Source organism: Neoarius graeffei, chromosome 19 (genome assembly GCF_027579695.1).
Source record: "Neoarius graeffei isolate fNeoGra1 chromosome 19, fNeoGra1.pri, whole genome shotgun sequence".
NCBI lineage: Eukaryota > Metazoa > Chordata > Actinopteri > Siluriformes > Ariidae > Neoarius > Neoarius graeffei.
In genome coordinates, this window is record NC_083587.1 from 40,302,190 (window position 1) to 40,315,226 (window position 13,037).

At 41.4% G+C, this 13,037-nt stretch overlaps 1 protein-coding gene across 4 annotated transcripts in view; it reads right to left on the reverse strand.

Annotated features, from left to right (window-relative positions):
* Positions 1–13,037, reverse strand: part of LOC132867272 (dnaJ homolog subfamily C member 13-like) — a 152,885-nt gene that overhangs the window by 24,595 nt on the left and 115,253 nt on the right. For all 4 annotated transcript variants that reach the window (XM_060900072.1, XM_060900071.1, XM_060900074.1 and 1 more), the window contains 6 exons: positions 10,517–10,633; positions 5,472–5,649; positions 5,233–5,324; positions 4,821–4,920; positions 4,595–4,669; positions 988–1,100 (listed from right to left, as the gene is read on the reverse strand). In XM_060900072.1, the coding sequence (XP_060756055.1) occupies positions 988–1,100; positions 4,595–4,669; positions 4,821–4,920; positions 5,233–5,324; positions 5,472–5,649; positions 10,517–10,633 (675 nt within the window). The remainder of the gene's footprint in view (positions 1–987; positions 1,101–4,594; positions 4,670–4,820; positions 4,921–5,232; positions 5,325–5,471; positions 5,650–10,516; positions 10,634–13,037) is intronic.

Below are 13,037 nucleotides of genomic sequence, written 5' to 3' on the forward strand. Positions count from 1 at the left end.
CTACTCTGTATGATTGTGCAGGTGACAAATTTGAATGCTTGTTAGTTAATTTGTATCCCTTTCCTGAATGATGCAGTATCTGTGTAGCCCCAAGAGCTACATATTTGCATACTATTGTTTGCGCAAATGTCTGGAAATTGTTCCTAAGGAGGAACTGGACTTGAGGTCTGGGATTTTTTTTCCCCTGAGGTCTTGGTCAAGTTGTATGGATTTTCTCATGGTAAGGGCAAAAAGGCAATGGCACTAAAAGGTAGACCTTTTTACAGCCACATGTACTCCTAATTATGCTACTGACCAATCAGAAGCTTCTAAGTCATTTGATCAATTTTTGGAATCTTCCAGACTGTTTATAAATGGTCAACTTGGTTTACGTAAACTACTGACCCATTGAAAGTCTGACAGAGAATTAAAGCTGAAATAAATGTCTAATTATTTTGAAAAATTTCCTCGGACACAACCAAAGTGGATACCCTAACTGATTTTCCAACAGAAACATACCAATATGTTATGTGAAATGGGTGCAGTTGTGAAAAACTAATTGAGCATCTTTACCCGAGATGCACGTAAACTTTTGGCCTCATCCGTTAAAGTACTTAGATCTAATACATGTTTACCTGTCTCACAGTGCAACATTACTAAAATTATAATAGCATCATCATACACCACCACCTAGCAATCTCTAAATTTTGGGCTCATACAGAAAAAAAGTTGCTGGATAATTAACAACTATACAAGTTCGATAAACTTTGCTTCTGTCAAACGACAAACATTAAAATGACAAAGGAGTAACAAAAAAAAAATTAAGTTACATTTGGGTTACAGAAACTAATTTCTTGAATTTTATTCCTCAGTTAGACTGTCTGGGTCTCCAGCTGTTTGTTCTTTTTTTCACAATCATTCATAAAAGGTTTAGTTGAAATAAATACATTTTATGTTGTGTTTAACTGATTTTTTACTCAAATCTTCACTCATCTTTTGGACTCTTACCTTGGGGCCAACAAGCTTGTCTGAAGTCATCTTGGAGAAGAGCTCCGCAGTTTGAGTGCGCACCTGAGGGTGAGTGGAATTACAGAACAGATCCAACAGGTAGATCAGTGCACCTGTAAAATGAGAGCAGCAGAGTGAGAACTGGTTCTAGAATTAAATTCATGACCATAGCCCCCCCCCCCCAAATTCATTTTGTCCCTAATTTAATGATAGCCAATTCCCACCCCAACAAGAAGCTTTCTCCATCACAAGACAATCAGCACCAGGGAGAGCAAAGACATGAGCTCACAGATTCCCACGATTAGCTAGTTGCCATGGTGAGTGATGGGAAAGAGAGAGTATACCATCCATCCCTGAGAGCATGGCCAATTTTGCCCTCTTGGGCTCCCAGCCAGACAGCTGTGGCACCATCTCAAGATCTCTGGTAGGACAAACACTTTTCTTTTGCACCACTCGGGAGCCCTACAGCACATATTACAAACCCCCAAAAATAAAAAAGTTGGGACGGTATGGAAAATGCAGCAAAAACAGTGATTTATAAATTTACTTTGACCTGTACTTCATTGCAGTCAGAATGAACCAAAAATATATCATGTTTTGTCGGTTAACTTAATTTCATTTGTTAATATACATCCATTCCAGCATTTCAAGCCTGCAACACATTTCAAAAACAAGTTGGGATGGGGCAATTTAGGGCTAGTAATGAGACAAAACAATTAAATAAATGTGATTTAAAACAGGTGATGTCAACAAGTGACCATAATCATGATTTGGTTTGAAAAAAATAAAATTTAGTATCCAGGAAAGGCCTAGTCTTTGAGGAGTAAAGATGGGCTGAGCATCTCCAGTTTGTCAACAAATGCATGAGAACATGATTGAAATTTTTAAAATTCAAGGTCCCTCAAAGAAAGATATGAAGGGATTTGGATATTTCATCCTCTATGATGCATATCATTAAACTATTCAAAGAATCTGAAGGAATTTCAGGTGTGTAAAGGGCAAGGACACAAGCCTAAGCTGAATACCCGTGATCTCGGATCCATCAAACAGCACCGCATCAAGAACGGTTATTCATCTATAGCTGATAGAATCACATGGGCTTGGGATCACTTTGACAAACCTTCGTCAAGCACTACAATACAGAGTTACATCCACAAATGCCAGTTAAAACTTTACTGTGCAAAAAGGAAGCCTTATGTTAACAGTGTCCAGAGGTGCCATCGACTTCTCTGGGCTCGGAGGCATGGACCATCACACAGTGGAAGCGTGTATTGTGGTCAGATGAATCAGTATTCCAGGCCTTTTTTTGTAAGAAATGGATGTCGTGTGCTCCGGAGCGAAGATGAAAAGGATCATTCAGACCATTACCAGCAACAAGTCCAAAAGTCAGGGTGTGTCATGGTATGGGCTTATGTCAGTGCCCTTGGTAAAGGATGTGATGGAGCATTAATGCAGAAAAGTACACTTTGCTGCCTTCAAGATGACGTATTTTCCAGGGAGATTTCAACAAGACAATGCAAAACCACATTCTGCACACATGACAAAAGCATGGCTGTGGAAGAAGATAGTGCCTGTCCCCAATAGAGAATGTATGGAGAATTTAGAAACAAAGTGACAATGAAAACCCTGCACTGTTTGCAGGAAGAATGGGACCAAGTAATACCTGAAAACAGCCCACCACTTGATGTCTTCAGTCCCTAAAAATCTTTTAAAGCCAACTAAAACCCAGAAAATAAACTTGTTTATACTGAAGGATAATATCCATACAAGACATGTTCAAGTGTTCACTTTTTCATATTTGTACCTGTATACTGTGTACAAGACTTTATTTAAAAAAACAACAACAACCAAACAAACAAAAAACACCACACACAATGTCCCTGGGCGCTGCCATCTCACTCTGAAGTTCAGGTATCACACAGAGTACAAATTGCACAAGAGAATCCGAGATTATGAGGTCACTTACACACCACATGCCTTACCGAGGCTGAGATCTAGTGGGTACATCATTCCTAAATTGTTGTGAACAACGCTGAAGACACTGAGCATCAAGTGTTTAGCTGCAAAAATAAGCTTGATCATTGGCACACTGAAAACATGCACGCACACACTACAGTGTCTTGCAAAAGTATTCATCCCCTTTGGTGTTTGTCCCGTTTTGTCGCATTAAAACCTGGAATGAAAATGGATTTTTGGAAGGTTTGCACCATTTGACTTACACAACATGCCTACCACTTTAAAGGTAATTTTTTTTTTTTGTAATACAAACAATTAAGAAAAAAAAACAAATCCGGACTGCGCATAGGTATTCAACCCCTTTCACATGACACCCCTAAATAAGAGCTGGTCCAACCAATTAACTTCATAAGTCATATAATTAGGTGATTAAGATCCACCTGTGTGCAATCAAAGTGTTACATGATCCGTCACATGATGTCTGTATAAATCAACCTGTTCTGGAAGGTCCCCGACTCTGCAACATGACAACCAAGGAGCACTCCAAACAGGTCAAAGATGAGAAGTATAGATTAGGGTTGGGTTTTTATTCATTTATTTATTTTTTTAATCCCAAACTTTGAATATCACAGGGATCACCATTAAATCCATAAAAGCAAAATGGAAAGAATATGGCACCACTACAAACCTGACAAGAGAAGGCCACCCACCAAAACTCACAGACCAGGCAAGGAGGGCCTTAATCAGAGATGCAACAAAGACACCAAAATATAACATTGAAGGAGCTGCAAAAGATCCACAGTGGAGATGGGAGTATCTGTCCATAGGACCACTTTAAGCTGTACACTCCATAGAGTGGGGCTTTATGGAAGAGTGGCCAGAAAAAAAAGCCATCGTTTAAGAAAACACATTTGGAATTTGCCCAACAGCATGTGGCAGACTCCCCAAACACATGGAAGATTCTCTGGTCAGATGAGACTAAAATTGAACTTTTTAGCCATCATGGGAAATGTCATGTGTGGCACAAACCCCAACACCCTGAGAACACCACACCTACACAGTGAAGCATGGTGGTGGTGGCAGCAACATCAAACATCATGCTGTGGGGATGTTTTTCATCCGCAAGGACAGGAAAGCTGGTCAGGATTGAAGGAAAGATGGATGGCACTAAATACAGGGCAATTCTGGAGGAAAACCTGTTTGAGGAGGCCATAGGTTTGAGACTGGGACGAAGGTTCACATTCCAGCAGGACAATGATCCTAAACATACTGCTAAAATCAGTATGGAGTGGTTTAAAGGGCACCAGGGCACTTGCCATGACTGGTAAATGGCAGTTATTTTTTGGGTATTCTTTGGCTTTCAGTGTTATGAGAAAAAAATGGCAACATTACAAAGGTGGTAAATGCTTTACCATCTCAACTTTTGTTTAAAATGTCTTGCGAGAATCAAAATTGAAATAAGTGTGTGTTTTGGGGGAAAAATACCCAAATACAATTCATGAGGTAAAAAACATTGTGAGTTCTATTCTTCTGAGTGCAATACAGGTCAAAGTTTCAAGATACCATCCTGACTTTTTCTGATTTGGGGTTGTAAATTAGATCTGTAGACAACAATATATATATTACTTTAAATCAACAAGTACAGCCTTACCTTTGGTCATTGCCTCTTTGATAATTTTGGTGTTAGAAGTGAGGGCATACAGAGTCTCCAGGACAAGCTGCCTGCCTGTGTGTGTGGGGAATAGAGACCAAAACAAAAAAACAACCAATTAACACCACCATTATAATCTCCAATCTGAAAATAGTTAAAATCTTAAACTGATCAGATGATGAGAATTATTCCTCGTGTTTAACACTGAAGGGAGAAACTGGCTCACTGGACGGTAAGGAGTGCAGCAACAATAGCAGATTGGCCAACACCAGAGACTCAGCTATGTTGTTGACACAGTCCTGGTTTGAAGTCACTGTGTTCACAACCTGAAACAAACAAATGTCTAATAAGACAATGCAAAAGATAGTGTGAAAGCCTAACAACCTCTGTCCATGCAACCATGTAAAACTACAGCTGAACTGAACCGTATACATCTGAAGGTGATGAATTGTTGTTACACATCGCATCGTATAAAACAATTTCACATCACCATAAATGGAACACGTAACCAGCCTCAAGAGATCTGCACTATAAAGTTAAGCCCAAATACAAATGCACTTGATCCACCTAAACAAGATTAAGCCAATAAAATGAAAATCTAATGGCTTTTTGTGCATGTGTGGCATAATGAAAAGTACCTCCAGAACGAGCTGCTGAACTTTCCCAGCCCCGTGGATTCTGAGCAGGGAAAAGAGCAGTTTAAAATTGCCAATGCACTCCGTTTCAGAGCCTGTAAAAAAGCAGACATCACTAATACAGAGAATGTAAGGACAGACGTTCACAGCATTTTCAGAGAAAACTGAATCGCTGGCCAAATACTACTCCGGACCAGGGCTTCTTATGCCATTAACAGTAACTAGGAATTAATTTAGGTTACCCGGGTTGTTCTTGATGACGTTGCACAGTGCTTCCAAGGCCATTTCGGCCCAGTGTAGTCTGTGAGCGTGCTGCTGCGATTCCACCTTATTTGTCTGAGTCATAGCCAGCAGTGTGTGGAGGTACTGTGCCTGAGAACCCACATAGTCCAGAAGACTTCCTGCAAACTCCTTCGGACACTGAGACAGGCAGACAGAGAGAAATGGAGAAAGCAATTCTTAGACTTGTTTTTGAATTACGTATATTTAGTATGGGGGCAGCACGGTGGTGTAGTGGTTAGCGCTGTCGCCTCACAGCAAGAAGGTCTGGGTTCGAGCCCCGTGGCCGGCGAAGGCCTTTCTGCGTGGAGTTTGCATGTTCTCCCCGTGTCCGTGTGGGTTTCCTCCGGGTGCTCCGGTTTCCCCCACAGTCCAAAGACATGCAGGTTAGGTTAACTGGTGACTCTAAATTGACCGTAGGTGTGAATGTGAGTGTGAATGGTTGTCTATGTGTCAGCCCTGTGATGACCTGGCGACTTGTCCAGGGTGTACCCCGCCTTTCGCCCGTAGTCAGCTGGGATAGGCTCCAGCTTGCCTGCGACCCTGTAGAACAGGATAAAGCGGCTAGAGATAATGAGATGAGATATTTAGTATGGTGTATGGCTTTTTTTTTAATTGAAAAACAGCAAAAATAAAATATTTTCATTCTGCTTTGAGCTGGAAGGCTGTTGAGATGACAGATTTTGGTCCATTCAGAGGTGACTAAGCCGTACTCCCTCCAAAGACTCCACCAGTTGGGTTGGGTATGTGATCGGTATCTACTGGACCAAATCACAATACAGATTTCGATGGCTCATTTTGGGGTGGCTTAATGCCAGTGCTGTTAATTGAAATATTTGCCCTCTGGTTCTCTGAAATGGATGTTATTGGCAACATCAGCCTATAACGGATATAGTAGTTACAGAACAGTTAACATTACACTTGCTCTGACAGAAGCAGACACCTACTGTTAGCTAGTAGCTACCTTAAACGTTTAAAATGCCAAAAGGTCTCAAGTGTCTAAAGCGTGGCTGGATTTCACTTGAAAGAATTCCGACATGCAGCAAGTGTTTTAAAACAAATACAGACAATTGTGCTGAAAAGACTGAAACCTTTATAATTACCTCCGGCAAGGAGGTTATGTTTTCGGTAGTGTTGGTTTGTCTGTTAGCAACATTACGGAAAAAGTAATGAACGGATTGCTCTGAATTTTTTTCCAGAGGTGTGACTGGGCACAAGTAACAATCCATTACATTTTGGCGGTGATCCAGATCACCTTCTAGATCCCGGATTTTTTTTTAAAGGATTCTTGGAGGAGGTCTGCGCTCTCCGAGCGCTTTTCTAGTTTTCTATATTTCTGCTTAAATATGCCTAAACACATCAGATTTTCACACAAATACTAAAAGTAGATAAATAGAACCCAGTTAAACAAATGAGAAAATTAATATACTTGGTCATTTATTTATTGAGGAAAATGATCCAATATTACATCTGTGAACGGCAAAAGTATGTGAACCTCTAGGATTAGTAGCTAATTTGAAGGTGAAATTAGGGTCAGGTGTTTTCAGTGGTGTGACAATAAGGTGTATGTGAGCACCCTGTTTTATTTAAAACAGACTTATCAAAGTTGATCTTCACATACATTTGTGGAAGTCTATCATTGCATGAACATGGTGGATTTCTGGGGACCTCAAAAAGAAGAAAAAGTTGTTCATCAGGCTGGAAAAGGTTGCAAAACAATCTCGAAAGAGTCTGGACTCCACCAATCCACAGTCAGACAGATGGAAGATATTCAAGCTCCAGGTGATTGTGATAGCAATAAAATGAGAATTAAAAAAAAAAAAAGCTTCAGCACACCTTATGCCAGCTTCAGTTTCATGAGGAATGACGTCTTTCAACACGACAATTTTATTTATATAAAACCCACACACACACACACACACACAACACCAATTAAGAGAAATCATAGGGTAAGGAAAGTATTAAGGTGTTAAACTTGTTTATTCAATTCAGGATTAATCCATCTAACATAAAAATCCACTTGTGTAGTGGTTAGCACTGTTGCCTCACAGCAAGAAGGTTGAGTTTGAGCCCAGTGGCCAGCAGGGTCCTTTCTGTGAGGAGTTTGCATGTTCTCCCCGTGTCTGCGTGGGTTTCCTCTGGGTGTTCTGGTTTTCCCCCACAGTTCAAAGACATGCGGTTAGGTTAACATGGAGCGGCCTTAGGCTGAGGTGCCCTTAAGTGAGGCACCTACCCCCTAACTGTTCCCCAAGCACTGTTAGCATGGCTGCCCACTGCTCTGGGTATACATGCGTGTGCTCATTGCTCACTGCTTCAGATGGGTTAAATGCAGAGAGGAATTTCACAAGTGTACGTGTGATGAATAAAGTTGTTCTTAAGTTTCAGTTCAAAGAATGTTTTAGCAGAATCTAGGATAGTGAAGCAAGCAGGCATATACTGATTTTTACATGCAGAAAACTGGGAAAGATGTTTAAAAACATGGAAATGATCAAAATCTCAAATCCAAATAAATTCTAATGCCAAAGAACTAAAGGTGAATATAGACCCCTTCGCAGTAAATGTCATGTCATTCATACGCAAGAGGAAATTGCGCGCGCAGCCTAGACTCAAAAAAGACTCAGCGATGCCTAGTTGTTGTGTTGTTGGGTGTCAGAATCATAGCAGTGATGGGGTTAAAATGTACAGAATTCCAGCAGGATCTCACCCATTCCCAAAAAAAAAAAAACCCCGCCGACGTCTATGGCTACAAGCCATCAAACGTGTCGACTGGGATGAAAGCACTATCAAAAATGCACGGGTTTGCAGCGCCCACTTCATCACAGGTAAGATCAGGCTATTTATTAAATCTTTCTTTTTTATTCTTTCTAGTCTTCGTTTATTGATGTAGCAAAATACTTTGGTAACGTTTGTCTGATTAGCTGGGTCATAGTTACACAATGTAATGAATATTGTTAGCATGTTAACTTAGCTTTGCATGCAATTTTGTTTGTAGGAGAGGTCTCGCTTGACTCGAGCAGCCCAGATTTTGTGCCATCATTATTTGTGTATGCCGAAAATCACAATTTTAAAGCAAGGATGGAAAGGTAAAATTGTGTGCCCTCGCTCTAAATGCCAACTTACGTTGACTGCTCTAACCTAGCTCCCGCCCCGTTCAGTTTCATTTCTGCTCTCTGCCTCTCGCTTTTTACGCAGCTCTGATTTCTCTTAGCTGCACTCTTTACACTATCATTCCTTTCATGCCATTACCTCCTGCAAATTGCTGTTTAGTGTTGGTATTTGCTGTTGTAGCTAAAGCCACATTGCCATCACATCACTGGCATAATTTGATTAAAACAAAATGAATATGAATGTCCCATTGTTAATCAAGTTGTACATGCCCGCACATAATCATATGCGTCTAAAGACTTGTAGGCACGAAGTTTTTCGTGGGTGTGCACTGAAGTCTTGTCAATAATGCCGCTTTTCCACTACCAACGCGGCTGAGTTGGGCTGAGCCGTGCGGTGCCGAGTTGGGCTGAGTCGAGCTGAGCGGGGCTGTTGGCGTTGCATTTCAACTACAACCGCGCTGAACCGTGCTGGCTGGAAGTGGGTGGACACATTGGGTGGAGTTACCGAAAGTGGGTGGACGTCACGTGATGTCGTTAGGCGGCGCAAACAGTGACATCAGTGACCTTTTAAGCGGTAGTCTCACGACCCGGATAGTAAACAATAAACATGGAGGACATGGAGTCGTTAGTGTTGCTGGTCTTGGTGCTGTGGCTTGTTGTCACCGACAACGCCAACAGATACTGGCAAGAGCGTATAGATGAGGCGAGGCGCATAAGGCTTCAGAAATTCTTGTAATTCGTAATTATTCTTCTTCCGGGTTTGCGGTGTTTACAGATCCCAGCGTGCTCGCGGGGCGTGTGAGGACACTCCTCCTCACCAATCAGTGCACAGGGGAGTGTCTCCTCACGCCCCTAGCCCCGCTCAGCTCGGTTTGGCTCGCTTCAGCCCCACTCCAAAACCGTGCGAGTTTTGGGTGCTGAGCAGGGCTGAAGCGAGCTGAGTCGTGCTGCTCTAATGTAGTCGAAACGCGAGCCGTGTCGGGCTGAAGTGAGCTGAAAAAGGGTAGTGGAAAAGGGCCATAAGGTACGAGTATATATCTGGCCATTGTATACCAGGGAACTTACTAACATCGTCCGTCCACTCTTAAATTAAATGCGGATCCAGTAGGCGATGTCCACTTGTTAAGAGTTAACTTATTTATGTAGCATTCTCGATCTTGTAACGACAATTGTTTTTGCATAATCTGACAGCTCATAATGCCGGTCTATGGGCAGCGCCATTGTTTCTGAGTCCAGGCTGCGCGCGCATCCTGGCAACGGTCGGTTTGTTTACAAACATGCGAAGGGGTCTATAACGCACGTTATTTCAAACTTCCTTATATTGGCCATTTCTCCAAAGTTTCAGAAATCAAAAAATTGGTAACACGTTTTTGCAAAACAGATTAATATTAAATGAGTATTCTCTTCTTCCAAAATCAAAAATATTTAGCTTTAAAAGATCACACTCCTGAAGCTCTAAAATCCCTTGCTGTGTCAATTTACTTGTGTGGGATGTAACTCCTGTGATGTAGGTGAAACGACTTGCCATTTTTTAACTAGTATAAAAGAGCACATGGTGACCGATAAAAATTCCCAGATTTTTAAACATCTTTCCTAGTTTTCTACATGTAAAACTCGCATGTAATATTGGATCATTTTCCTTAATAAATGTAATATAGATTGCTGCCATTTGGAACAACCCTACTAATGGTTTCCATTTCCCCCTTTGAAGGATTTGCTAAGGTTTCATCATTTCCAAATGAAGGACGACGACATTTTCAGGCAGAATGACTTTATATATATTTAACAATAAATAAATTAAGGGCGAGGCATAATAAATCTAAGTTAGCACAAAAATTATCCAGTGTCCTCTCAACACAAAATATATTATGGTTGAATAATGTATTAACAATGCTTCCCACCTCCAGAGGAAATGTAGGCTGCTCGTTATAAACGCGAACAAAGATCTCCCCCACAATGAGCTCCTTATTGTGCTCACTGAAGACAAACTCTGCTCCAAAGCTTTCGTCACATTCACCCTATAAAAACAGACAAGTTTCCAAAGTCAAATGACATTTTATATCAACAAATTTATACAAGCAACAGGACAACAGCAGCACTGAATTTCAGGAAGCTTGACAAAGCCACTTGTTAATGAGAAATTTAGGACTTCAGGATGGACAGAACAGTACAGAGATGTTCAAGCTCTACACAGATTTAATACAGTTCAGCATCATCGGTCCCAACTGTGCTCTAATCCACTAATCATTCTGAAGATAAAGAGCAGACCTAATAACATACGAAAGTGGTGAAAACTGTACTCAAAGGTGGTTTTATTTTACTGGAGGAGAGATAGTGAAATAAAGAGCAAAGGACTGCAAAGTAATACCTGGGGAAGAATGTGGAACACAACATAGAATTCTTTGTGCAGATGTTGTGTTAAAAGATATGAGAAGGCCAAAGGCAGAGAGAGGAAAATAAAAAGCTGGAAATTAAAGAATCCAGAAGTGAAACAAGAGTACCAGAGAAAACTAGAGGAACTATTTAATAACCAAGAAGAAAGAAGGTGGGAAACTTTTAGTGACGCCTGCATAGAAGCGGCCAGACAAGTTTGCGGGGAGGAGACATCAGGAAGGAGACAGAAAGAGAAACATGGTGGTGGTGTGAAGAGGTTCAAGAGGCAATAGTAGAAAAGAAACAAGCTTTTAGAATATGGAAGAGACAAAGTACAGAAGATAGTAAGAGACTGTATAAGGAAAAAAAAAAAAAAGAATTGTTAAACGAGAAATTCGAAGAGCAAAGATCAAGGCATGGCAAGAATGGTGAGAGGACATAGAATCTGCAGAAGGAAGTATGAAGATGTTCAAAGTAGCAAAACAGATGAAAAGAGACTGCAAGGATGTCAATGGAGCTATATCTCTAAAGGACGAGAATGATAATGTAGTTAACAAGAAAGAAATAATGGGAGTATGGAGGAGGTTCTATGAAGGACTTCTGAACGAAGAAAATCAATACGAGACTGAGGAAGCAGATAAAGTAGAAGGACCAATTGATGAGATAACGCCAGAGGAGGTATGCAAAGCCCTCAGGAGCATGAAAAATGGAAGAGCAGCAGGACCAACTTGTGACCTTATAAAGGCTGCAGGAGTGATGGGAGTACAGGAGCTCACAAAGCTCTTCCAAAAGCTTTTACGAGGCGAGGAGGCACCAGTGGAATGGTGCAGCAACTTTATCATACAGATTTATGAGGGTAAAGGGGATGCTCTTAGCTGTAATAACCACAGAGGCGTTCGCCTTCTAGAACATCCGATGAAGGTTTGGCAGAAGGTTCTCGCAAACGGATTGAGGAAAGTTTCAAAGAGGAGTTTGAGAGAGTGGGAGTCCACCAAGGCTCCCCTCTCTCTCCACTTCTCTTCATAATCGTCATGGAGGAAGTAACAAAGGAGGGACGCAGTGACGAATTCTGGGAACTCTTGTATGCCGACGATGTGGTGTTAACAGCAGAGACAGAAGAAGTAGTAATAAGAATGTTTAATGACTGGAGAAGATAGAAAGGCGAGGTATGAAGGTAAACTTAGAAAAGACAAAGATGATATCAGGAAAGGAGGAGGTTGAGATCAGGGATCAAGGTAGATATCCATGCAGTGTTTGTGGACTGGGAGTAGGCGCCAACTCTATACTATGTACAGAATGCAGGAAGTGGTGCCACATGAGATGTTCTGGACTAAGGAGAGTAAATCAAGCAGGCAAAAACCTTGCTGCTCTGCCTGTACAAGAAGAGGAGAAACAAGAGAACAAAGTGCTGAGATAAGGAGACGTGACAAAATAAGGGTTGATGGTACTATCGAAGAAGTTGAAAGCTTCTGTTACCTAGGCGATACGAATGACTGCGGTCAAGGTGCAGAGAGAGCAGTTTGAACCAGAATATCAGCTGCTTGGTCAAAATGGAGACAGATATCTAGTCTTTTGACGAATCAAGGAATTCCCCTAAAAAGTAGAATACAAACGTACTGTGCATACATTAGGCCCATACTTGTATACGGAGCAGAGACATGGCCGATGACTAGGAACCTTGAAAACATGGTGAAGAGATGATGTGATTGCCGGGTGCTCCGATATATGGCAAATGTACATTGGGAAGAGGGAATATCAAGTGAGGAAGTGATAGAGAGATGTCAAGTGGAGAGCATACGGAAGTTAATGAGAAGACAACGTTTGAGATGGTTCAGGCATATCAAAAGAAAAGGAGAGAGTAGTGTGGTATGGAGAGCAGCAGCAGTTGTCACTGATGGAAGACGCCCCCGAGGAAGGCCCCTGAAAACATGAAAGTGTATAGAGGAAGATCTGAGGGAAGAAGATCTCGAAGAGGAGACGGTCTATAACAGATGGAGAACGCTCACAGCTCGTCCAACCCCATGAAATATGGGACCAAAAAAAGACATT